The 22,103-nt window shown below is 41.3% G+C and overlaps 4 protein-coding genes across 4 annotated transcripts in view; all 4 read right to left on the reverse strand.

The window, feature by feature from the left end:
• LOC103375114 (galectin-3-like) overlaps positions 1-6,091 on the reverse strand; it is an 11,382-nt gene extending 5,291 nt beyond the window's left edge. The window contains exon 1 of the mRNA XM_008305319.1: positions 5,603-6,091. The gene's annotated coding sequence lies outside the window, so the exon portion shown is untranslated. The remainder of the gene's footprint in view (positions 1-5,602) is intronic.
• A 1,872-nt stretch (positions 6,092-7,963) lies between these two features.
• On the reverse strand, positions 7,964-15,574 carry casp8 (caspase 8, apoptosis-related cysteine peptidase). The gene is made up of 12 exons (XM_008305320.1): positions 15,398-15,574; positions 13,172-13,342; positions 12,856-13,031; positions 12,639-12,741; positions 11,875-12,004; positions 11,738-11,787; positions 11,595-11,655; positions 11,395-11,465; positions 11,175-11,286; positions 10,886-11,013; positions 10,062-10,453; positions 7,964-8,349 (listed from the first exon to the last, which is right to left on the reverse strand). Exons 2-12 carry the CDS (start codon positions 13,277-13,279, stop codon positions 8,187-8,189), a joined length of 1,494 nt encoding a protein of 497 aa, XP_008303542.1. The 5' UTR covers positions 13,280-13,342; positions 15,398-15,574; the 3' UTR covers positions 7,964-8,186.
• Positions 15,575-15,887: 313 nt separating this feature from the next.
• Positions 15,888-19,795, reverse strand: catip (ciliogenesis associated TTC17 interacting protein). The gene is made up of 9 exons (XM_008305321.1): positions 19,687-19,795; positions 19,285-19,479; positions 19,139-19,194; positions 18,157-18,243; positions 17,832-17,999; positions 17,620-17,744; positions 16,589-16,665; positions 16,434-16,501; positions 15,888-16,298 (listed from the first exon to the last, which is right to left on the reverse strand). The coding sequence occupies exons 1-9, from the start codon at positions 19,793-19,795 to the stop codon at positions 16,116-16,118; spliced, it is 1,068 nt and encodes a 355-aa protein (XP_008303543.1). The 3' UTR covers positions 15,888-16,115.
• Positions 19,796-21,191: 1,396 nt separating this feature from the next.
• LOC103375119 (caspase-8-like) overlaps positions 21,192-22,103 on the reverse strand; it is a 2,439-nt gene continuing 1,527 nt past the window's right edge. Inside the window, exons 4-5 of the mRNA XM_008305323.1 lie at positions 21,668-22,101; positions 21,192-21,544 (exon numbers count right to left, since the gene is read on the reverse strand). Coding sequence (XP_008303545.1) covers positions 21,397-21,544; positions 21,668-22,101 — 582 coding nt within the window. The 3' untranslated portion in view covers positions 21,192-21,396. The remainder of the gene's footprint in view (positions 21,545-21,667; positions 22,102-22,103) is intronic.

Below are 22,103 nucleotides of genomic sequence, written 5' to 3' on the forward strand. Positions count from 1 at the left end.
TCGTGTTATTAATGTAGTTTGGTCTGCGCACAAACAGTCGTGCACTTTTTTGAATTCAGAGCAATCCACCAGACTTTAAAGCATCCTGAATTCCTGCAAATAAGCCAAAGTGTGTTATTTGTGCACTAAGGTTCTCTTTAATCATAGTAAAAATTTGTAATATTTCATCTATTATTTGCCTACTTTCCCTGATGTTTTAGCTTTCTGCTGTGGTATCGCTTCAGCACTGAGGATCGATTTATTCAGGCAGACATCACGTCTAACTCTAACAACGCTTGTGTGAATGTGTGTTTATGTGACACTTAAGCTGGATAATACTGGACTTCCTGCTCGGTCACACCCATACTGTGTATTTGCTCTAATGGTAACATATGGGGCTACATGAGGTTAGCGTGAACATAAAGATTTGCTTAGCGATGCGGTTAACAAAACCCACCAGAGGCTCAAAAAAACAGCCCACAGCCTTGTGAAGGAAATTTCCAATAATAAAGCTCACACAGAAACGCACACGTGTTCGCACAATGAAGTCACCCCGAGGCCCGACTATTCCGTGATCCTGCAGGGGCCGAGAGCTGAGCGGCTTTTACAGGATACTTTAAGAGCCCAATAAACTACATTAACTCACTTTTACAGCGTGACTCATTTAGGTTTCTTTAAAAAAAAACAAAAAAAAAAAACGAGTCTTTAGGAGAAGATCGCATTCAATGATGTTTCAGCAGACGCTAAAGCGCCACATTAAACAGGCAGACTTGTGTTTCTTAGCATGTTTCTGTTTGCTCGGCTATTTTGAAAGTGTCCAAACGCAGCAGGGCGACATTCTCAGTGGGACTTTTAGGGGAATACACACACCAAAAGAATTCAAGAGCCGACTCCACCTCCTGCTGCCATTACATCACAACCCGAGGCACCAAGCAACAGGGCAGAAAACAATCAATGGAAAAAGCGCTTCAGAGTGTCTTCAGTCAAACAGAACGAGCTGCAGAGCAGATCGCGGCTTCGTCACCGGGACAAGAAGGCCTGTGTCGGAGCAGCAGGGTGTAGCTCTGAAAAATGCCGCAGCTGCTGGCAAACAGTGGAAACCTGAGCGTTAAAGTCTAATTATTCTACGTGTTTCGTCATCGCCCCCGAACACCAAGTCGTCATGTGGTTCTGAGTCAGTGTTGTAACAGATGATAACGAGTCTGTTCGTCTCCATGCAGCCCAACAAAAAAAAAAAAAACGACATTTCCTCAAATTCTTTTTCACAAACGCCGAGCAGCACGTCTCTGAACCACAGACATCAGCTTGTTCTGTCATGCGACTGGACAAAACAACACAAACACCACACCAGACAGCAGGAACCGGTTTGACAGGGTCAGAATTCTTGCTTTCTGTTCCGACTGTCTGAAGTTTTGGTTCAACTTGGAAATATCTGAGGCTGCTGTTGAGTAAAGAACACGTGAGTGTGTTTCCATTTATGTTGCTGGTTGCTAAAATAGTCGCTAATTGTACTTTGTCATCATGACTTCTCACACTTCTTACAAAATCATGCACAGCTATGGACTTGAAAGCGGCCAACAAACTACAAACAGTGGAAGACAAAATTGGTTCTTCATGAATCTAATGTTTGTTCTAATGCAGTTTTATTCTTCTGCCTTTTTGTAATCATTTACAGTAAAGTTCTGCAGGTGGGTTGGGAAGCATATTCCTATCCAATTCAGTTCTTTTGGTCCAAACCAAAGCAGAAGTTAGAAATTTTAGTTCTGGTTCTCCAAGTTGTAAATTCAAACTCAATGTTGGATACAAAACAAAACACACGGAGAAGGTCACAACCTGACTGCACAGCTTTTATGATGTTTATTAGGAACTTGGCTGAATGCGCTTCTTGGGTTTCTGTATACTTTTGTGAGGATTCAAGAAGAGTTTATAAAATGTATAAAACAGTCAAAACAAACACACAAAGGAAGAATGATGATGCCTGAGCTAAACTGCAACAGCCGCCGTAGCTTCTATGACGAGACGAACTGGATGCTCTTGAGTGTTCTGTCCGGTTTTTGGTTCATCTTTGGTCTGTGTTGCCTTCGAACTGCACCAGTTTGTTTGGGTCAAGTTTCAGATGGTGGCATTCACATTTTTTCAGATGAACCACACAAAAGGAGCAGTTTAAGCAGGATTTAGGTAACAGTAGCCTACCCACTTTAGTGGACGGTCTTTCTTTTCCTACTAAGTTTATGCTCTCATTGTTTGAGGTTCTGAAGACTTGGATGCTTCTTCTTGACTTTATATAACAGTTAACTGAACAACAGTGAGTTTTGGATGTTGGTTGAGACACATTAAGACATTTGTCACTACTTTTATTGTCTTTTTTTTTTTCTTTTTGAACGATTAATTTGGAAAATACCCTTTAGATTGACTGATAATGGAAAATAACAGTTGCAGGCAGCTAAATAGACAACTTTTACAACTTCAGGCTTATACATACCAACAACCAAAACAAATTTAGTCCCATGCTGAAGCTCAGACAGAAGCAATATTTGAATATAAGCCTCTTGATATACTTTGCAAAGTAGTGCCGACTGATAAGCTGTATTTTCATCAGCATCATGAACACATGAGGCTGCCTGAAAAGCAACGCAGAAGAATGATTCTTTTGTCTACACAAGCCATGCATTCAAAAACACACACTCTCTCTTGTTTGTATTTCTTTGAACTAATCCCAGTCACCTTGGGTGGAGCTGAACGAAGGACGTGGCTTCAGTGTTTCTTCACATAGTGACGGTGGAACATTTGAACATGCAGGGAGATGAGCGCTGGGATTAAAATGGCAATAACGCTAAAAAAAACTAGCAGGACTGTCTAAGTGCAGGATCACAATCCTCAGGGTGGGAGGTTGTTGTTGTCATTTTACACAGTTAAGTGGATTTCAACACATACAAAGCGCAGTGAAGGGAGATGGTTGGCAGGATTATACCCGCCGTCTACATCCACAGAGTCAAGGCGAGGTTATCTGGCACGATGGCTCATAAATAAAAGAAAAGTGTCAAGAGCTGATTTTGTTGAATTTAGAGGATTTATTTGAATGACAACAGAAGAAATTAAACTTTAATTTCTTGTTTAAATGTATGTTCTGTTCAACTGGTTGGGTGCCCATGTCCCGGGGTTCTCACCAGAAATGTTTGACAGCATAGCGGGGGGCTGTCTTAGTGACACTTCCTGGCTAGCTCACACGTATTCAGGCAAATATTTAACAATAAGCGCCGATGAAGTTTCTCTACAGCGAAGACGAAGATAGAGAAACTACATCGGTGCTTGTTATTAAATATTTGCCTGCATACATGTGCGTTAGCCAGGTACCATCAACGTAGAGAAATGACCATTTTCCTGCACTTACCCTCGAAATCAACGTAACTGCCCAATTTGCAGCGTAATTTTTCAGGCAGTAGCATAACGGACCGTTTCTCTGTTATAACCCTGGAGAAAACCCTGTGTCCACTTTGTTCAATAAAAGCCTGGATGGACATAATTTAATATCTTATTTCAGTGGTAGGGCTCTATGTTAGACGTGAACCTGTTAAAACCGAAAGACAGAAACCTAATCCACTGAAATATTTGTTTACTTATCAAAAGCATCATCGCAATGTTGAAGAAACGTTTCCGCCCACAGCACGATCTGATTAGTTCCCTGTCACGAGTAACAGCCAATCAACAATGAAGGATAAGTTCTCTTTTAATTAAACACATGTAAAACATAAATAAAGATGGTTAAACCGAGCTTTGTGTTGGAGTTAGTGTTACTCTATAGTTTGACTAGACTTTCACGTTATGTACCAGCTCTCAGCTTCCTTGATTACATGTAATTGGTGTCAGTATCGGCCCTGACGGTTGACCTGTGGTGTGAGGCGGCTGAACGAATGAACAAACAGGAATTTACAGTATTATAGGTCTGCAGCAGAGGAAGCTGCAGTTTCAGGACCCCAGTCGTAGGACCCTTGTTTCTCCTGATGGTGCCACCTGCCAAATTGGATGACCAGTAACATACTATTTTCTGTCCAAGTTCTTATACTTTCACTCCACCCAGACAGAACTCTCTAACTAACAACGTATGGGTTTAAAAGCTTACTCCACTCAAACCTATACACGTTCATCTTTTACCAGTGTCTAGAAGAGCTAGCGGTCCTTTGGTGTAATCAAGTGAAGCTCATGAAACACAAAAGGCGACAGAAACGCAGCCTCCTCTGCTGCAGACACTCACTACTCAGACCATCAGTGATTTCATATGTGGGGAAACAAGTGAGTGTTGATGTGACGCCGTTAAGCCGTGGCTGACCTCACTGGAACAAGGTCTTCATCATGAGAGCCGCTAACACCTGAGTGCTTCCAGCTGTGACCAGTCACAGGTTGTTGTGCAACAAACAGATATTCATCATCACAGTTCCTACGCTGTTAAAAATGATCAGATTTTAACTGCAATTTCTTGAGCAATTTTCTGTTTATTTACTTTTTTTTCAGTGTTGTTAAATTACAGATAATACCGAGTAAGATCACAGAGTTTAAAAAATAAATAAATAAATAAATCATAGTTAACCATAAAAAACAGGCCCAAAACTTATAAACAGTAATTTGTTTTATTATTATTATTATAATAACTTACGTCACTTTAACTTCTATGATATAGTCTTGCCCTTTTTTTTGATTAAATTACAGATAAACTAATTATAGATTTGCTTTAATTTCCTAGTAAACCATAATCAAACAGGCCAAAACTGTAGATAAAGTCCACTTTTTAAAAAATGAGTATTTTTACATATTGTCATTTGTACTTTTGCATTTGGTTGCAGAATTACACTATTTTTCCAACCAATAATAATAATAATTTTACAGATATTGCCATGACTTAAAACACAATTATGTATATTCAAAAATATATTGAAAGATGGGATAAAAATTCTTTGAGACATTACAGATATAAAAAAAAGTAGTAAAATCAAAACGTTTTATTTGTTGAGTGTAAAAAAATCAAATAAATCACATCCAAATCTGTATTCTATTTTTTTCCCCCCATTTTTACAAACAATAATGTGTTCTTTTGACTATAAAATGTCACACTTTAACTGTATTTAAATCCACTAAAAGATAGCAAAACTTTTACAGATATTTACCCTTTTTTAAATTTTTTAAAATCCTTTTTTGTTGGAATTCTGTCCTCTCCTTTTAAAACGGATTTTTTGGGAACCTTGCTGCCAGATTTCCACCATATTTGTTTTCTAATTGCCACCTCTATTTCTGTTGTTTGCTTGCTCAAAAAAAAAAAAATCCAATCTACACCATTGCTGGTCGCCTTCCTTAGCTCTTTCTCTTTTTTTTCTTCTACAGGACTTTTTCATATCCTGAGAACAGTTCATCAGCCATGAGCCTCATCAGTTAAACCGCAGCTAAATTTAAACTCTCATTTTAGAAGTTTTCTTGACTGAGACCTAAAAAGAAAAAAAAAAGATGGCTGAGCGGATTCAAACATGAGCACACACTCCACCCTGTTCACCAAACCTCAGCTCACAAAAAGCCTTTTCAGGTGAGAACAGCAGCTCAGGGGGACGTGACTCCATCTTACAGCGGCTCCACTCACCGGATTCACAGACGTCCAGCCGCCTTCACCGTCTTTATCCCCGGAGGAGACGCGCCGAGAGCTGCGCGCTGTCACAAAAACTCCCAGAGGACCGAGCGCCTCAACTTGTCCGGCGGTGTGTGGGTCTGTTCCGTCCCGGTGTGTGGGTCTGTTCCGTCCCGGTCTGTGGGTCCGTTCCGCGGGGTTCCGAGCTGCACTTTGCAGCTGCACACAGATGTGAAGCAGCAGCCGTGAGGAGTGGAGTGTTTCCTGGAAGCTCGGAGATCAGGGTGGAGTCCGGAGGAGCCTGTCACACACACACACACACACACACACACACACACACATGCCAGCTGTGGGCGCAGCCGGGCCGGAGAGGCGCTGACTCACTGCCAGCAGACACGCCTCGATAATAAAGGCACATTACACCGACATGGGCCGTGAACGTCTGACAGCCACAAGGATGCCACAAACAAATATGTAAAAACAACAACAAACAACAGTGGGATGATGTAACATTCAAAAACGGGGGATGGCAAAAGAAATTGTTTTTGCAGCTTTTTATACAGTAAAAAAAACAACAACAACAACAACAACAAAGTGCTGTAGTTTTGTCCATTTCTTTGCACCGTCAACATCAACAAAAAACAAATCTGACTGACTGAATGATTGTTGTTGTTGTTGTATAAAATATATGTTATATTGATTTTTTTTTTTAAAAAGTGAGCTTTTACAAGATTGAATTTCCCTTCTGGGATAAATAAAGTGTTTTTCATTTCATTTCATTTCATCTAAAGTGATTCTATGTGTGTTCTATACTTTAATAAAATCTTCTGTGGAATAACTGTTTACAAAATGCTTTGCCAGTTTTCAGTCCTCAACAGGGAAAGTCCTTCTTTTAAATAACAACAAATAACTGTAAAATGACAACAATAACAAAAAAAAAGTTCAACGGTGTGATTTTTGCAGTCACACACTGTAAAAGAACAAATGATTATCTACAGTCGTCCTCACATGTGTTCATAGCCTCCCATTAAAGAAGGAAGAAGAAAACAGATGTCACTGAAATAAGCTGGAATTGACAAAAGTAATAATAAATAAAAATCTAATGAAAATCATGACATTGTTTTGGGATTGTGGTTCAACAGAAATATATATATATTAAATAAAAAACAACCATGATAGGACCTGTAAACTAATACTTTGTTGAACAACCCTTTGAGCCAATCACTGCAATCAAGTGTTTTCTGTAACTCTCAATCAGATTTATTTTTAAAATTATTCTTTTCAACCACAATTCAAAAGCAATGTCTTATTTCACTAAATTGTAATTTAGCAAATTTTTATTTATTATCACTTTTTCAGTTTCTAGTTATTTGAGTGACTATCATGAATTTCGCCTTTTCTTTAATGGAAAATTATTTACACACCGCTTAATCCTCACTAGGGTCATGGGGGGCTGGAGTCTATCCCAGCTGACTCAGGGTGAAGGCAGGTTCACCTGGACAGGTCACCAGTCTATCACAGGGCTACACTTGGAGACAGACAACCACATTCACACCTACGAACAATTTAGAATCACCAATTAACCGCAACATGTTTCTGGACCTTGTGGGAGGAAGCCAGAGAACCCGGAGAGAACCCACACTGCACGGGGAGAACATGGAGACTCCACGCAGAAAGATCCCGGGTGTCCTAACCGGGACGCGAACTGGTGACCTTCTTGCTGCGAGGCAGCGGTGCTAACCACTGAACCACCCTGCAGCCCATAATCAATAATATCTTGTTTAAATATCAATCAATATCAACAACACAATCATATATTTTACAAGCTACATGACTTTGCATTCCTCAGGCATCACATGTCCCAGAGTCTCTAATTACATAACTAATTGAATCCCCAAAAATGTGTGTGTTTTGTCTCTCTGTTCCGTCGTATGTTAAAAGGATTGTTGTGAGCCAGTTTGTTTACTCTTTATTTGAGGGGTTATTACGTAGCGGATCAGATTTTTCCATCCCACAAGTTTAGACAGATAAATGCTTATTTCTATTCCCCACTTAGACTCAACATAGATAGTAACAGTCTCCACAGACTACCTTGAATCTTGTCCCACTGTATGTCTGTAACGTTACACCAAGCACTCCACGAGGTTTTAAATTCTGTTTCCCTGCAGAAAACAGTCACTCGGCTGTTAATGTCTGAAGAAATACTCATTTTCTAAACCACATCTATTTCTCTAAGTTTGAAAACTCACCATATTTCCATTGAATGACACCATTTTAAAGGAGCAGAATGTGGAGAGCGAGTATGTGCACGGTTTAAAGAATTGGACGGCAGGTTTGTCACACAGCGTCTGTAATTATGAGACTGAAAGCACAACGTTCCAAATGTTGCCTTTGTGTTTATTTTGAAAAATGACGAGAAAATTACAAGATTTTAACAACACTAAGACAATTTATTTACCCTGATTGTAGGTTTTTTCAATTCACAAGATTCTCAAGAAATTCATCCAACCATCTGTATCACACACACAGACACACACACACACAGTCAAAAATACTGTAAACAATCAGGTTCATGTGAATCCGTCAATGTGACAAATCTTCACTTCTGCACGTGGTCCAGGTCAGCTGAGACGTACTTGAGGACGAGCTTCTTGGTGAGCGTGTATTTGGGCTCTGGCATTTGCTTGTAGGCTAAATACTCCCTTCTGCTGACCTCCCTGTTCACACGGGTCAGGACAGTGTTGATGTCATCCTTCTCCGAGCTGCACAAAAACATTAAAAATCACAATTCTTGATTTGTAGGAACATTTTAACACGACATCCTGCTGCCTGACGAGCGCATCTGGAAACAAAAGTAGACAGATAGGTACAACGATAGAAATGCATGATATTTGTCGTATGTGCAAGATTGGACAGTACATAAGTGACTGCATACAATTTAGAGTTGTTCTGTGTTGAAAGTGATGCACAAATGTTACAAGGTCTGACATAGTTAGATTGGTGTCGAGACTTACTGAAAAGTGAGCAGCTCAGATATGAAGCTGGTAGGACAGGGTGACATGGCCAAAAGTATTTATCACAATATAAATGAAAAAAATTGCTATATAGATTTAAGTGATGATCTCAGAATTGCTATGCGGACACCACAACGACCGAATACTCTGATATCCAGGTCCAGCCCTACTGTGGCGGTCGATGCACTGCATTCGCCCTCCTCCTCTGTGGCCGCCATGCTTCTCGCTCCAAGTGCATTAGATGGGACGAAAACAACGGCACTGCACATGCACGTTTCACTCAAATCTTATCGCGATATTTCAGTTTCATATCATCCCCTAACATTACAGCAGTATTACCGTGCATGGTATGATATGGCTCAGGCCTAGAAGCCGGCACGTTTGAAGGAGACTAATGTGGTTGTACTTTATAACAGATGTTGTGATCAAGCTGGGGCAAAGTGTGGTTTAAAGCTCTGTCAAAAAACACAGTATAATGCTGTGTTCACACCCGACGCGAATTCATCGCGCTATTCGCGCGTATTTGGACACGTGTGTGCACAGAGTTCACTCGCTTCATTCACGCTTTAAACTCAGAAAGTTTTGTGTCTGAATTCGTGTCATTGACGTGAATGAAGCGAATCCAGACGCCGCCACGTCCGGGTCCATTGGATCCTCCAGAGACCCACACGGCTCGGGGAATTCCTCCACCTTCTCCAGGAGCTGCACCTGGATGACGGCCGCTGTTCCAGCGCTGTTTTTGGTTGACCTGGACCCAGTTTGACGACCGTTGGAGAGGATCGGTACCAGGATATCCCTCCAGGATACCAACTACAGCCGCCCCCTGGGATAGAGCCATGTTTTTTTCCTCGTCCCATACAACAAACGGACGAGCCGTTGCCAGCAGGAGTACGATGACCACATCGACGAGAAGCCTGCTGAGGTTTATCTATCTGCTATCTGCTAGCATTGTGATAGCTAGCAACTCGGCTCGCTAGCTTACAAAGTTGAAGAGGTGGAATTCTTGTGTGTGAACTGGAGGAGAGGGATAGCCAGTCTGCTAAGCACTGAGATCTGCCTTGGCCAGTAATGCAGCTACTTATCTCCTGGGGTTAGTAAATCAATCAGTATCCACAGTGTAGTTGCAAAAAACGGAATGAATCATGTTCTTGACGTCACCAGAGAATCTCAACGCTGATTGGCCATCGCGGTGCGAAAGATTGCTAAAGTTCAGATTTTTCAACTTGCGTGTCCAACGTGAATTTGCATCATTCGCGCATTTAATGCGGCGAGAATCACGTCATTCGCCCGAATAACTAGCTCGATTCGCTGCACTAATCATGCGATTCGCACTGCAGGGCGCTTACTCGCATCTAATCGCGTCTTCACGTTGACTATACATGGAAACCATTTGTGCGAATGATTTCACTTGTGTCTAGTGTGAACACAACATAATCCTAAAGTTTCTGGTTGTCTCTCACCTTTCTGCTGCTTTCCTTAGCTGCCGGCACAGCTCCTGGATGTAGATGGAGCCTGTGGCAGTGTTTCGAAACGACATGCAGTTTGGCACAGTGGCCATGCCTATCAAGAAGTCCGCGTCCCAGGGCACCGTCTCGTTGGAGAGAGGTCCTGCATCTGCCTCCCAGTGGCTTAGTGTTTCCACCTCCGCCTGTGCTTGTGTTGGGAGGCAAGGCACAGCTCCTCTCTGGTACTGACGACCCTGGCATGCTTGGATGAAGAAGAGCTTGGGTTTCCCTGCCAAGGTGCGCGCTGCATTACTTTTGAAAGGCTCTGTCAGTTCTGACAGCTTCACCTGCTCTTCATCAGTGCCATAGACAATGTCTTTTAGTCCGTGGGAAAGCACACACACCACCTTAGATCAACAGAAGACACATATGTCAGTGCGTAGTATGTCTCAACCTCAGAAATTTAAAGAAGAATATAAAATATAGTTGTTAAATGCATTTAATCACAGCAACTTGCAGGTTCACCAGACTATGAAAGGTCTACGTGGGGACATGTTAGAAAATATTCTCCTTCCCACGAAGAGTTAGATTATATATGTATATGAGGCAGCATCTGGTTCATAAACACTTGTAAATGAAAACTTAAGGGTTAAAATGAGAAGTTGGGGTTGCGTGGTGGACTATTTCTTAATTGGCCCAAGCTTCTGGCTTCACAGTTAAAGCACATACATGAGAGATATATTGTTCTTCTAATCCAACTCTCAGCAATACTGCAAAAAGTCCAAAATGCTGAACTAAGTGTATCTAAAAATTCACTGAAGGATTCGGAAATTACTCACCAGGGCATCATCTCTCAAAAAATTTCTTTGGCCTAGCATGCGTATGACAGTTCGCATATTTCCTGCAGTCAGGTTGTTGTGTATCTCCACTTCAAAGCCAAAGCGGGTGAACACATCCTTCAGAGCTTCTGTGTCACATAGAAAACAGACAAATGGAAGCACATCAGTAGATCATATCATCATACGACAGCATTAACTCTGATTGGAACAAGGCCTAATAAGCAACAGATTAAACAGTCATACACTCATAAATCAGACCATGTGGATGTTCAAGTACAAGAACACATACGTGCATCCTCCTGAGTTCCTCCTCGACTTTTCAGCCCTATTCCCAAAAAGTTCTCATTGTTGATGACCACACACAAACCACGAGGATTATGAGTCAGAGCATAATAGTCCATCTACGGAGCAGAAGCACAGCCACACAGACGATCAGAAATGTTAACGTTCAACTAAAAGAGTGACTGAAAGATCACATGAGAGGTATTTGTGATTCTGTGAACAGGTACCGAATCAGGATCAGGAGGTGGAGAGGGCTCTGTGGGTGATTGTGCATCAGCGTAAACGCTCTCGCTCTCACCTGAAGAAAAAAATAAAAGATGTAAACTTACATCACTAGCATAAGGAGTAGTAATAAAAATTGCATGTGCATATATGTATGATGTTCTACAACTTGATCATCAACTGAGTTGTTGACAAAGACACTTACAGCTGAGCTGAGACTCAGGTATGGACAGAAAAGGTTGTGGCCGAGGAGTGTTGTTGACCCTCTGTGGGAAAACAACAGCGACAGCAGTCAGCAAAGTAATTTCAGGATAAACTGTTCAGGAACACACATTTACACACACACACCTGCAAATCCACGCTGACAGGTAAACTGGGTTGATGCTGCCGGGGCACTCCTGCAAACAGTGAAACCGTTTGACTGACTTCAAAGGTATAAAGCGTTTGAATGTGTATCAGTTTGTGCATATATGCGCGTCTCATACCTTGCATGTAATTCTGTACAGTTGATGCCAGCTGTTGATCAATCTCTCGCAGCATGTCATACAGCGCAGAAAGATTTCCATTTGATAACGATCCTACCTTCTCCATTTCAACAAACACATCCAGGGCTGTCTGTAATTAATAAAGAAGATGTTTTGTTTCTAGAAGCTTTGCATTTACATTTGCAAATTCAGCAATCAGTTCTGCAACATGAAATGGGTCTGGTGAAGAACTGTCTGTATCTACATAGTGAACATAACTAAAATTAGATGCTCCAAAAGACGCTAGTTGCTCGCTAGCTCGTTGTAAAAGCCACAATTCTGTTTTAATTTGATACAGGAGGGTTGTATGTTACGCTGGATGAAGCCCATCTTTGCTGATCTACTTAAATCACAACCTAGTTTCCATTTGCAAATGTACAAATATAATCAAACTCTTCAGCCAAACCTAAACTGAAATGAGACAAAAGACATCATCTGAATTTTAAAGCTAGCATTGCACGATGGAAAACTGTAAGTAATGTGTTATGCACTTTCTTTAGGTTCCCCTTTACAGAAAAACAGGTGCAATGATAATAATATGCTGATCAGAGTGAGGAGAGTTTAACTGTTAAATACACATTTAATTCCCAGTGTTGTGTATAAACTTTCCTCTGAAAAGAAAAAAAAAACTGTAGCTGATGTGTCATCATTTCTTACGCAACCCATTTCTGTGGGTGTGGCAAGCTAATTTTCAAACTGCTAGCAAGGTGTGTGAGTGTTCTCACATTGCACAGCTCCATTTTTCTGCGTTGGTCATTGTTGAACAGAAACTTCAACTTTTCCAGATTCTCCTTAGTCATGTCATCGTATATTTTGTACAGCATCATCCTGAAGGTGAGAGCAAGAAAAAGAGAGGGAAAAACAAAGACGCCACAGATAAATCAAACTGAAACTATCTGCCGATACTGTGTGTATGCTGGACTGTTAAAATCAATTTCTTACCTGTATTGTGACAGGGCAGGTTGAGCGTCCGTTTCCTCTGCCTGTCTGCTGTCGGTCTCAATGTGGCTGAGGAGATCCGCTCGACGGATGGTGCGGAGCAGCTGCGAAAGAAAATAATTGTTCTCCAGCAAACCTTTTTCTTCTAGTCTCAAGAACAGCTGCTTTGCATCCGTGATCTGTAGCAAAACAACCAACAAACAGACAAACACTGGTTAGTTTTGTTGTAAATATAGGGAGTGTAGAAGGTAGCACACTGTCAGTCTCCTCAGACATGGCATTGAGACAAAGACAACATGATGAAGTATGTGGTGCTCACCCCCTCAAGCCGTTTCCCGCTGATGACATCCCGACACAAGAAGCAAAGCTCTGCCACCTCAGTGGACTCCAGCTCGTCGTCTATTTTGGCCAGGATCCGCCTATCCATCACAGAACCCACTCCCACCAGCACCGGCCTGGTGCTCAGCTCACAGAACTTTACAGGTTAGGGCTATTAGAGTGAAAGAAACAAGGGAGATGGGGAATCAGACACAACTTCAGATAAACTGTAAAGCACACATTTTTAGAAGAAACTGAACGAGAAAGAATTAATTTATAATTTAAAAAAAAACGGGATAAGAAAACAAATAAAATAGCTTGAGCAAAAACTTATTGGATTTACTAAAGGGTAAAGGGACCAGAGCCTGTGATGTGAGGCACCCTAACTTTGACCTGTGTGACAAACTGAGACTTGCAAAATTTGGATTTCTATTTAAATTGCTTTTGAAAGTACACTTCCATCAAAATAAAGTCTCAGAATTAATTTTTGTGTGTGTATGCATGTTTTGGAACAGTGGTATGTTATCAGCCACCTTTTACCATAGTTTGTGTGTAGGCAACATGACCACAGCCACAGTGACGTCCTACATTGGTTTGAGAACTAGCGTTTTGAATTGTCGAGTCTGGAATTTGGTCTTTTGAAACCAGACAGAACAAGCGAGCGGGGATCCGACTGAAAACTTGAGAACGCTACACATAGTGCTACAATCGCTACGTTTCTAAAGTATAGAAACTAGTACAAAAACTAAAGATTGTGACCAAAAAATCATGAGGAAAATGTTTAGTGAGGTAGGTTTAAGTCACTTTCATATCGCTGTACTACGAAGCAACTTTGACATCGCCAGGCTTTCTTTGCATTAGCCAGTTTGACAAAACGTGAACCCCCAAACAAAGATAACAGGCAAAACGACAGTGGTTATTAACATTCTTTGTTTTCTTCATCAGGCTCAGTGTGTACTCCCAAAAAGGAGAGCGTTTCACATGTGATTTGCCTTCTTCAGCACAAAATAGATCAATCAATTCAACATACCTGTAAATCTACTAACTTGATAGTACAGCCCTCTGGAGGACATATTTTATATTCAGTATAGCACTATCACACCTTCAATTTGACTTTTACTTATGTTGTTCTTGGTATTTGATATAATTGTATGCTGCCTTCTTCAGTTAAGAAGAACAGGTTGGTATAATGGAGAGCTGTGAGGGATTCTGGCCAAACCAGGGTAAAATTAATGTTATTGATTAAATAATCTCTTTGATAAATATCAATAGACTGCATACAGGAAGAAACAAGATGCTGTAACAAGTGAATAATGGAACAAAAGGAACAACTGGTTCAGTGAGGCAAAAACAACGTCTTTCTTTGTATAATCACACATTTCCGTCAGGGTGGAATAAGGTGAACTCGAATATCAGTAAGTCTGTTTTTCCCTCCGTCTTGGCAGTAAAACAGGAAAAAAACAATAACATTTATGTGCATATTATTGCATTTTGTGCACCACAGGTAATGGGTTCAAGTGGCAATGCAATACATACACTGTGACTACTGCATGGCCTTTTCAGTGTCATTAGTTACGCTCAGCATACCTGTTAACCTACTACCTTGATAGCACAGCCCTCTGGAGGACATGTTTTATATTCAGTACACCTTTAATTTGAAAGGGTGTGCCTTTTATACTGATTTTGTTCTTTCACTTTTCCCTTTATTCTCTCTCTCTCAAAAGCAGTTGATCTAGTGCTGTATGAATAACCTTTACTGTCAAGACACTCTCTAGTAAACAAGGTGGTGTTTTTGGACTTTAGCAATACAAAATTCCGAGTAAATAACATTAAACTGATCGATATTGATATAATATAGGCAAATTAAGGAATAAGGAACAAATGAGGATTAAAAAGTAAATAACAACAGTGTAAATTATACTATAAATAACACTAAACAAGCCAAGGGTCATCAGATCTATACGGACTTACAGTAAAACGTTTTATGTGAACTCAGCAGAATACGATGAGTGACGTATCTGGAAAAACACCAGCCACAGCCGCGACGTCTGTTTACCGTCACACCGGGTTAAATTTACACGTTTATAAAGTTTTCTGTCAAGGTTGAGCGACACCACTACATAGAAAAAGTACTTTTAAACCAGTTTAGAGCACATACGAGTCGAGAACGTAACTTTTGCGGCTCCTACAGTTAACCGTCAGGTGAGTCTATGACGCAAAAACTTACCGCCGCCGACTCGCCCACTCAGCGACACTTTACGGCCACAAGAGCGAAAACTTCCGTCTTCTGTATTTCACTAAAAAAAAATCACCTCTTCTTCGGGTCGAAAACTTAATAAACTAACTTTGATGTGCCACAGGATTCTTTCCGTGTCTTGACTTTCTGTCGCTCAGAGTTTCACTTTCAGAGGAAATGAGCGCGCGCCTGTTTGTACATTGGGCGCTTGGGAAATTTTAAGAAAATAAAAGCCGCGTAAACAAAGTAATGATATCTCAAAATACCGTGTAATGCTGTCCTGTAACTCTTATTTTGGTTTAGTTTATATCTACATTAAATGCCAAAGTGGTAACGCATTCCATATAGTCCCATGTATTTTTGTTTACTATTGTAAATTTTTATTTTGAAGGGCTGCATTGCCACACAGCTAGTGTAACTGCTTTGCACAGACCAAATAGCTCATAAGACCAAAGCACAAACACTGTGTTTGACACAAGCCACTTTATTCAGATCCCAAATGTTCTCTGAAAAGACCGCACAGCCACTGGTTTGAAAGCTACTGCTCCATCCTTTCCACATCGCTTACATTTTCAACACTCATCATCTATCACTCAAAAGAAAGAAAAAAAACATGTGATTTCTGAACATCAGTGTGAGTTGTGTTGGGAGTGAACTACGGAAAAAGACTGAGTTTTGTAGCATGTGAGATGTGCCCTTGAGTGTGCCGTCACTCGGCTTTCGGGTCTGCTTCTGGAGGAGGGCGAGACGCAAAGGGCAGGAAGTATTCTCTGGCAAACTGATGGACATCATCGGGTTTTCTCAGCAGCAAGAACTGCAGGAAGTCAGATACGAGGGCCCTGATCTCTGGGTGCTGTCTCAGATATGAGGCGTGGCCCGCTTTCAGCTCATCCTACCACAACAAGACATGAACACATTCATGCTCTGTGGTGCTCAAATGAATTACAGGATGATAGAACATGTGTGGGAAGAACCTGTATTATTAAGGTACAGTCAAGTCGTACAGCAGGAGAATATTTTTGGTCACCTTTCTGTCCAGGAACTCTGAACGCATCTGCATGTCTTCTTCCCACGCCAGGGGGATCTTCTCAAAAGCTAATGCACACACACGTACACACAAAAAACATCAGTGACCGTTTCATTTGAGCAATGTCTGTTTTCTCAGTGCGTGGGAATAATTACCTTTTTCTGTCTTTGATGGCAGCTCCAGAAGCCTCATGATGACTGGTGAGCCCACCTGCACTCTGCTGGCCAAGTGCCTGATCACAGACAATATACTCACAAACTTGCTTTAATGGATTTTGCAAACTGTACAGCATGAAAATAGCTAAAAATCTGTCTTGCTTTCCCACAAACGCGCCCATTTACTCTTAGCAGTATAAAAGCTACAAACAATTTCGTACATCTTTGCTTACATTGTTCCATTTATATATCTATGTTAGCCATGGTATAAATCTGTTAACAAGCAATCTTCGTTTTCCCAGTTTGCATGCGAATCCTTTTTTTTGGCCATCTTCCAGGGTGATGGTATTTCACCTGAAGCTGTTTAGTTACAGCCAAAAAAACCATGAACAGAATAACCGATAGATACCCAATTTAAGAGGGTTTAGTTTTTCAGTATATCCTCCCTGATACAGACTTATGAGACCATATTGTGCCCAGTCTCCACAGTGTGTCTTTTACTTTTTCATTTAAAATATTGGATAGAGGGTTCATTTTACCATGACTGTATAACCTCTGGTTCTAGCTGTGGTCTAAATAAGCTGTTTTGCTCTGAAAACTAAAGAGCTGCTGCTGTTCCTTCCCCCCTCAGGTTGTCTGTTTGAGCAGAGGTTAATCTGGATAACTATTGTGGGTAGCTAGATGTTATGAAGCATGTGGTTAAAATTCTTGCTCGCTTGTAAAGCTGGGAGGTTAACTACTTGTAAGGGGGCTTGTAGAATGTAAGACATCTTCATATCCTAACAGCTCATGTTTTGCACCTCAAAGTTTCTAACAACCATAAAAATGGATTTTCACCATATGGGACCTTTAAAGCGTCATTCAAGTATTCATGCGAACCTAAACATCGGTATAGTAGCTCAACAGGCTACACTGAAGGCTAAAAGAATTGTAACAAAGTCAACAGTCGTAACCTGTTTGATCCAATCATAAGCACAATGAGACCATCCGGCAAGTGTAAGATCTCGGAGAGTTAAAGTCATTGAGCTCACCCGTCATCCAGGAAGTAGCAGTGCCAAGATGTTGGACTGTCCTCCTCAGAATTAACAATCCTCTCCACCCCAAACACCTCCAGGATCTCACCTCCAACCTCCAGCTGCTTCAGACCCAGCTCACTCTGAACGCAGACACAAAGCAGTCACACTTCATTATTCAAAAAAGTCATCGAAGGACTAAGAAGTCTTACACAGGCGTAATAACTCACAAAGGTGGTGTGGATTAAGCGCAGTCGTTGGTCCAAGGAGACGAACGTCATGTGTTCTGGCACCTTCTTCTTCAGAGCCATGAGACGCATCAGCAGCAAGTTGGAGCCCTCAGTTACCAGCCCCCTTAGAGCAGACATGGGATAAGAAACGCTCTCCTTCGTCACCTCCTGTACGCACAAAAACAGGATTACGACTACCTGTAACTTCCTGACTGCATGTAGAAAGAGCATATTTCAGGGTGGATTTTGCTAAATGGTGGTGCTGTAATGCTGTTTTATGAGTGTGTCAGGCAGTTGTCTCTCACTGACTAGCTTCTTGTCTTACCTCTCCCATAGTTGTAATTTTATCAATCACCATCTGCCCGTCGCGCTGCACCATGTGGCACCTCTTGTCCAAACTGTGGCCGTCGAGCTGAGGCGGGGATTCAGGAGGAAGATATACGGACGGAAGGCAAGTGCAATGTTTTTATGTATAGAGCAAGTGCAAATCCATGTGAGTAAAAATGTTACATATAGTCACAGAAAACACCTAAAAGCAAAAGACAAATCTAATTAAATGTATAAAATAGGGTGTTAAGATCCACTTGAATCAGAATGTAAATGAAAAGAGGTGGGTTGCAGTAATTTTTTAAAGTTTCCAACGTCTGAACAGTCATTACATGGAAAAGTGAACTGTTTCAGACAATCGAAGCAGCTACTGTGATGTGTGCTGTTTCTGTTTTTGAGGCTGGATCACCACACTTGTAAGAGCATGTGGTTGGTCGACCTCTAGATGTGATGGTGTGAAAGTTCTGCTAAGTAAAGTAGCGCCAACCCATTTAAAACCCTAAAAACGCACAATAAAATCTTAAAATCAAAAATGTGACAGGAGGGGATTCTGGGTAAAGATGTGGCGTAAATATGGATGATAGACAAGTACGACACTTTTATGTATAGTACAACTGCTGATCTGTGTGAGTAAATATGTCCAAGTCACATTTATTTCTTGAAAACATTTAAAAGCAAAAGACAAACCTGAATAAGATGAATAAAACAGGGTGTTAAGCTCTACTTGAATGAAATGCCAATAAAAAGAGGTGGGTCTTAAGCAGTAATTTAAAACTTTCTAAAGTCTGAGCAGACGTTACAAGCAGCTACTGTGACGGACAGATCGCATCTGTTTTTGAGGCTGGATCTCGAAAAACATCTGGTTGGCCGACCTCTAACTGGGGTGTGATGGTGTATGAGTTCTACTAAGTAAAGTGACGCCAACCCATTTAAAACCTTTAAAAAAATCTTAAAATCATGGGAAGCTTGCAGTGACTCACCTTGACATACTCGTGGAAATCCTCCTCCAGCACCTCCAGGTCAGGAGTCAGGTAGGCTGATATGGTCAAAGTGGGCAGACGTTAAAGGGAGCATGCTGGCACATCTGGATTTTAAATGGAAAATAGTGGCGATCAGCTTGTCCCACCTGTCACTGTTGTCCCACAGGGGGAGTCATCAATGGCTCCGTGGCTCTGAGCGTGCAGCAGCAGACAGAGCTGCTGGACTCTGCGGCCAAACTCCACCCGAACACTGAACTTGCCCAGATCTCTGCCTCCCTCTGACACAGTCACCAGAGAGTCTGCAAACAGGCACTTCTGCAGCTCTGAGGGAAGTGAAAAGACTTAAACATAAAGCTGCAATATGAAATATCTCTAAAGCTCATCTGATCATCTCTGGCAACTGCACACATGCAATGAATAGTTTATAGCTCTTTTTTTTGTTTCCCACTGGAGCATCTCAAGATGTGCCAAAAGCAGGTGGCGCGAGCTCAGGCGCACGCGGCTCTCGTCTCCTACTGACTGACATTAGGACAGAACTGTGGACTCACCGATGCTGGACATGAATGCGATTGCTTCTTCAGACGCTTTCAAGTCCTGCTCTTCAGTCCCCGCTGAGGCACCGGCAGTAGCCACGTCTTCTTCCAGCGGGGCTTCCATCGTTAACGCTGATTGTATTTAGGGCAGATGCACCCGGTGTTTAAAAAACAAACAAACAAACAAAAAAAAAGTCCCTGCGCAGTCGGAACAGATTCACAAGACACACTTTTGTTGCGACAGACAGCGTGTTCTGGTCATTTTTGTTTGTTTGTTTGGTTGGTTATAAAGGAAAGCAGTCTTATGCGGTACTTCTGTGTGCAGCTTGTTTTCGGAGAAGAGGACGAACGAATCAGAGTTGTCATGGTAACGACGCTGCAGTACCGTAAATGCTGCAGTATGTGCGCAGCATTGATGCGCAGCAAAAACTGGGGGGAAAACTGTAAAATACTGCAAAAATCTACCTTGAAGTTAGAACTGAAGCTACATAAATAACATTCAACTGGTTTAACAATTCATCTATGCCATAGAAATGCTAGTATTAAAAAAAAGGGCAGACCAAATAAAAATATTGAAATTGTGTTGTATGCTGCTAACCCAAAGAGCTGCTAAACTGCATTTGTTGTTTAACAAAGACAATAAAAATCTATTCTATTCTATTTTGTATACATATATATATGATGTTGGAAATTATCGTCTAGTGTATGTCTAAGCCAGCTATTTTCACTTGTATAGATATGCTGACATATACGGTCATAGAAGCTAAAATAAAATGATGGTAGTTGCATAGGAATGTGAAAACCACATTAATAAACAATAATAATATATGCATATAAGAAATGACCAAATGTGACCCATAAAACAGATGTCAGTACATAAAGTGTAGAGAGAAGCTTTGATAAGGATGTTCGGTGAGCCCTCGGTGTGTGTCATTAGAAGGAGACGTTGGCACTTATCTAGATTATTTTCTCCTCACTAGATCCTTGCTTGTGTTGTATCTGCTCTCAGATGTACGACGCTCTGGATAAAAGCATCTACTAAAAGGAAATTGTAGAATTGTAGACATTCTGTCAGCCCCAGCGTTGAAACAACAAGTACAGAAAATAAAGATTGTGCCGGGTTTGAGTGTAAACAAAAGTCTACATAAAGATGATCACACACAATGTGGTGACGCAGCTCATGACAGGAAGAGAGAATCAGGTGATAATCGAACTTTGGGGATACCAATGAAACACACTGGGAGGATTTTTTTGGAGTTTATGCTTTGGGTAATCAGCCCAGTTAGTTGTAGCTACTCTTTGTGTGTTATACAATCAATCCACAAGCAGACTGAAGATCACTGACTCTGCTCCATTTTTCTTGAGTCGGATTAAAGTTCATAACAATTCAGTCAGCAAGCTGAAACTGATCAATTATATGTTCAATATCTAAATGCAACCAGAATTCAGCATGTGGAGCTTCTGCTTGCAAAGGATTCTAAACATCTGGAGTCTGAGTGATTAAAAGTTGAGCCCACCAGTGGTCATCAGAATATCAGCTTTATTCTCAGATAAAAATGTGTGACAGTATAAAAGGCAATGATTCAATATGAAAAAGGATAAAACATTTAGAATGAAATAAAACAGAAAAAAAAGCCAATAAACATTTGAAGAAACCACTCCTGTGAGTTAATTGTACACCCTTAATTAAGAGATGACGTCGACTATGTTTCATGATTTGTGGCCTCAGCTGCTATGCGGTGAAAGTACAAGTTTCTTCCTCAGGGTGAATCTCACTTCAGGCATCTGCTTCACTGCACCTGGTTCTTTGGGGACCTCCTTCTGACCCACTTCATTGTTCACATGATGCAGGATGGTGATTAAGTCCTCACCCCTACAACAGTGCACAGATTCAGATTTAATAATGTGTACATTTTACACTACAGAGCATGTCATTGGATCGACACAATACAAAGAACTGTGGACGTTTTAGATTTTCTTTGAGCTTTATATTTACCTTGGACAACGCTCCCTCAGCTGCTGACACAGAGATTGGATAAACCAGGTCCCATCAATTATGTGTCTCATTGATACATAATCTTCAACAGTGGCAATGGCAACCAGAACATCTGCTGCCTCAGGGATGTAACGACCACCAGAATCATCCTCCAGACCGTTGTGTGGCACTCCACGCTGTTTTCCTGTTCCTTGGCAGGCCTGGATCAGGAACACTTTGGGCTTCCCGGTGAGCGCTGACTGCTCAGTCGCCTTGAAGGTTTTGGTGATGTCTTTAATGGAGTAGGGCTCCTCGTCAGTTCCCACAACTACACCCTTGTCTCCGTGACTGAGAACACAACAGATGAAGGCATCTCCATGCTTAAGACCCTGCTGAGGTTCAGTGAATCCGCTGTCAGACCACTCCTCAATACTGAACTCCTGCAGCTGAGCAAGGT

This window comes from Stegastes partitus, unplaced genomic scaffold (genome assembly GCF_000690725.1).
Source record: "Stegastes partitus isolate 25-593 unplaced genomic scaffold, Stegastes_partitus-1.0.2 Scaffold2475, whole genome shotgun sequence".
In the NCBI taxonomy this organism is placed as follows: Eukaryota; Metazoa; Chordata; class Actinopteri; family Pomacentridae; genus Stegastes; species Stegastes partitus.

What these genes read in the sequence shown, in the direction of transcription:
- catip (XM_008305321.1), bottom strand. Translation starts at nt 19,795, where the DNA reads ATGGAAGCCCCGCTGGAAGAAGACGTGGCTACTGCCGGTGCCTCAGCG. An exon ending in TGCTACTTCCTGGATGACGG is followed by an intron (nt 16,666 to 17,619) that starts GTGAGCTCAATG and finishes GTCTGTGATCAG; the next exon opens with GCACTTGGCCAGCAGAGTGC. An exon ending in GCCATCAAAGACAGAAAAAG is followed by an intron (nt 16,502 to 16,588) that starts GTAATTATTCCC and finishes TGTGTGCATTAG; the next exon opens with CTTTTGAGAAGATCCCCCTG.
- casp8 (XM_008305320.1), bottom strand. Translation starts at nt 13,279, where the DNA reads ATGGATAGGCGGATCCTGGCCAAAATAGACGACGAGCTGGAGTCCACT. An exon ending in GCGGGAAACGGCTTGAGGGG is followed by an intron (nt 13,032 to 13,171) that starts GTGAGCACCACA and finishes GTTTTGCTACAG; the next exon opens with ATCACGGATGCAAAGCAGCT. An exon ending in GAAAAATGGAGCTGTGCAAT is followed by an intron (nt 12,005 to 12,638) that starts GTGAGAACACTC and finishes TATTAATTACAG; the next exon opens with ACAGCCCTGGATGTGTTTGT.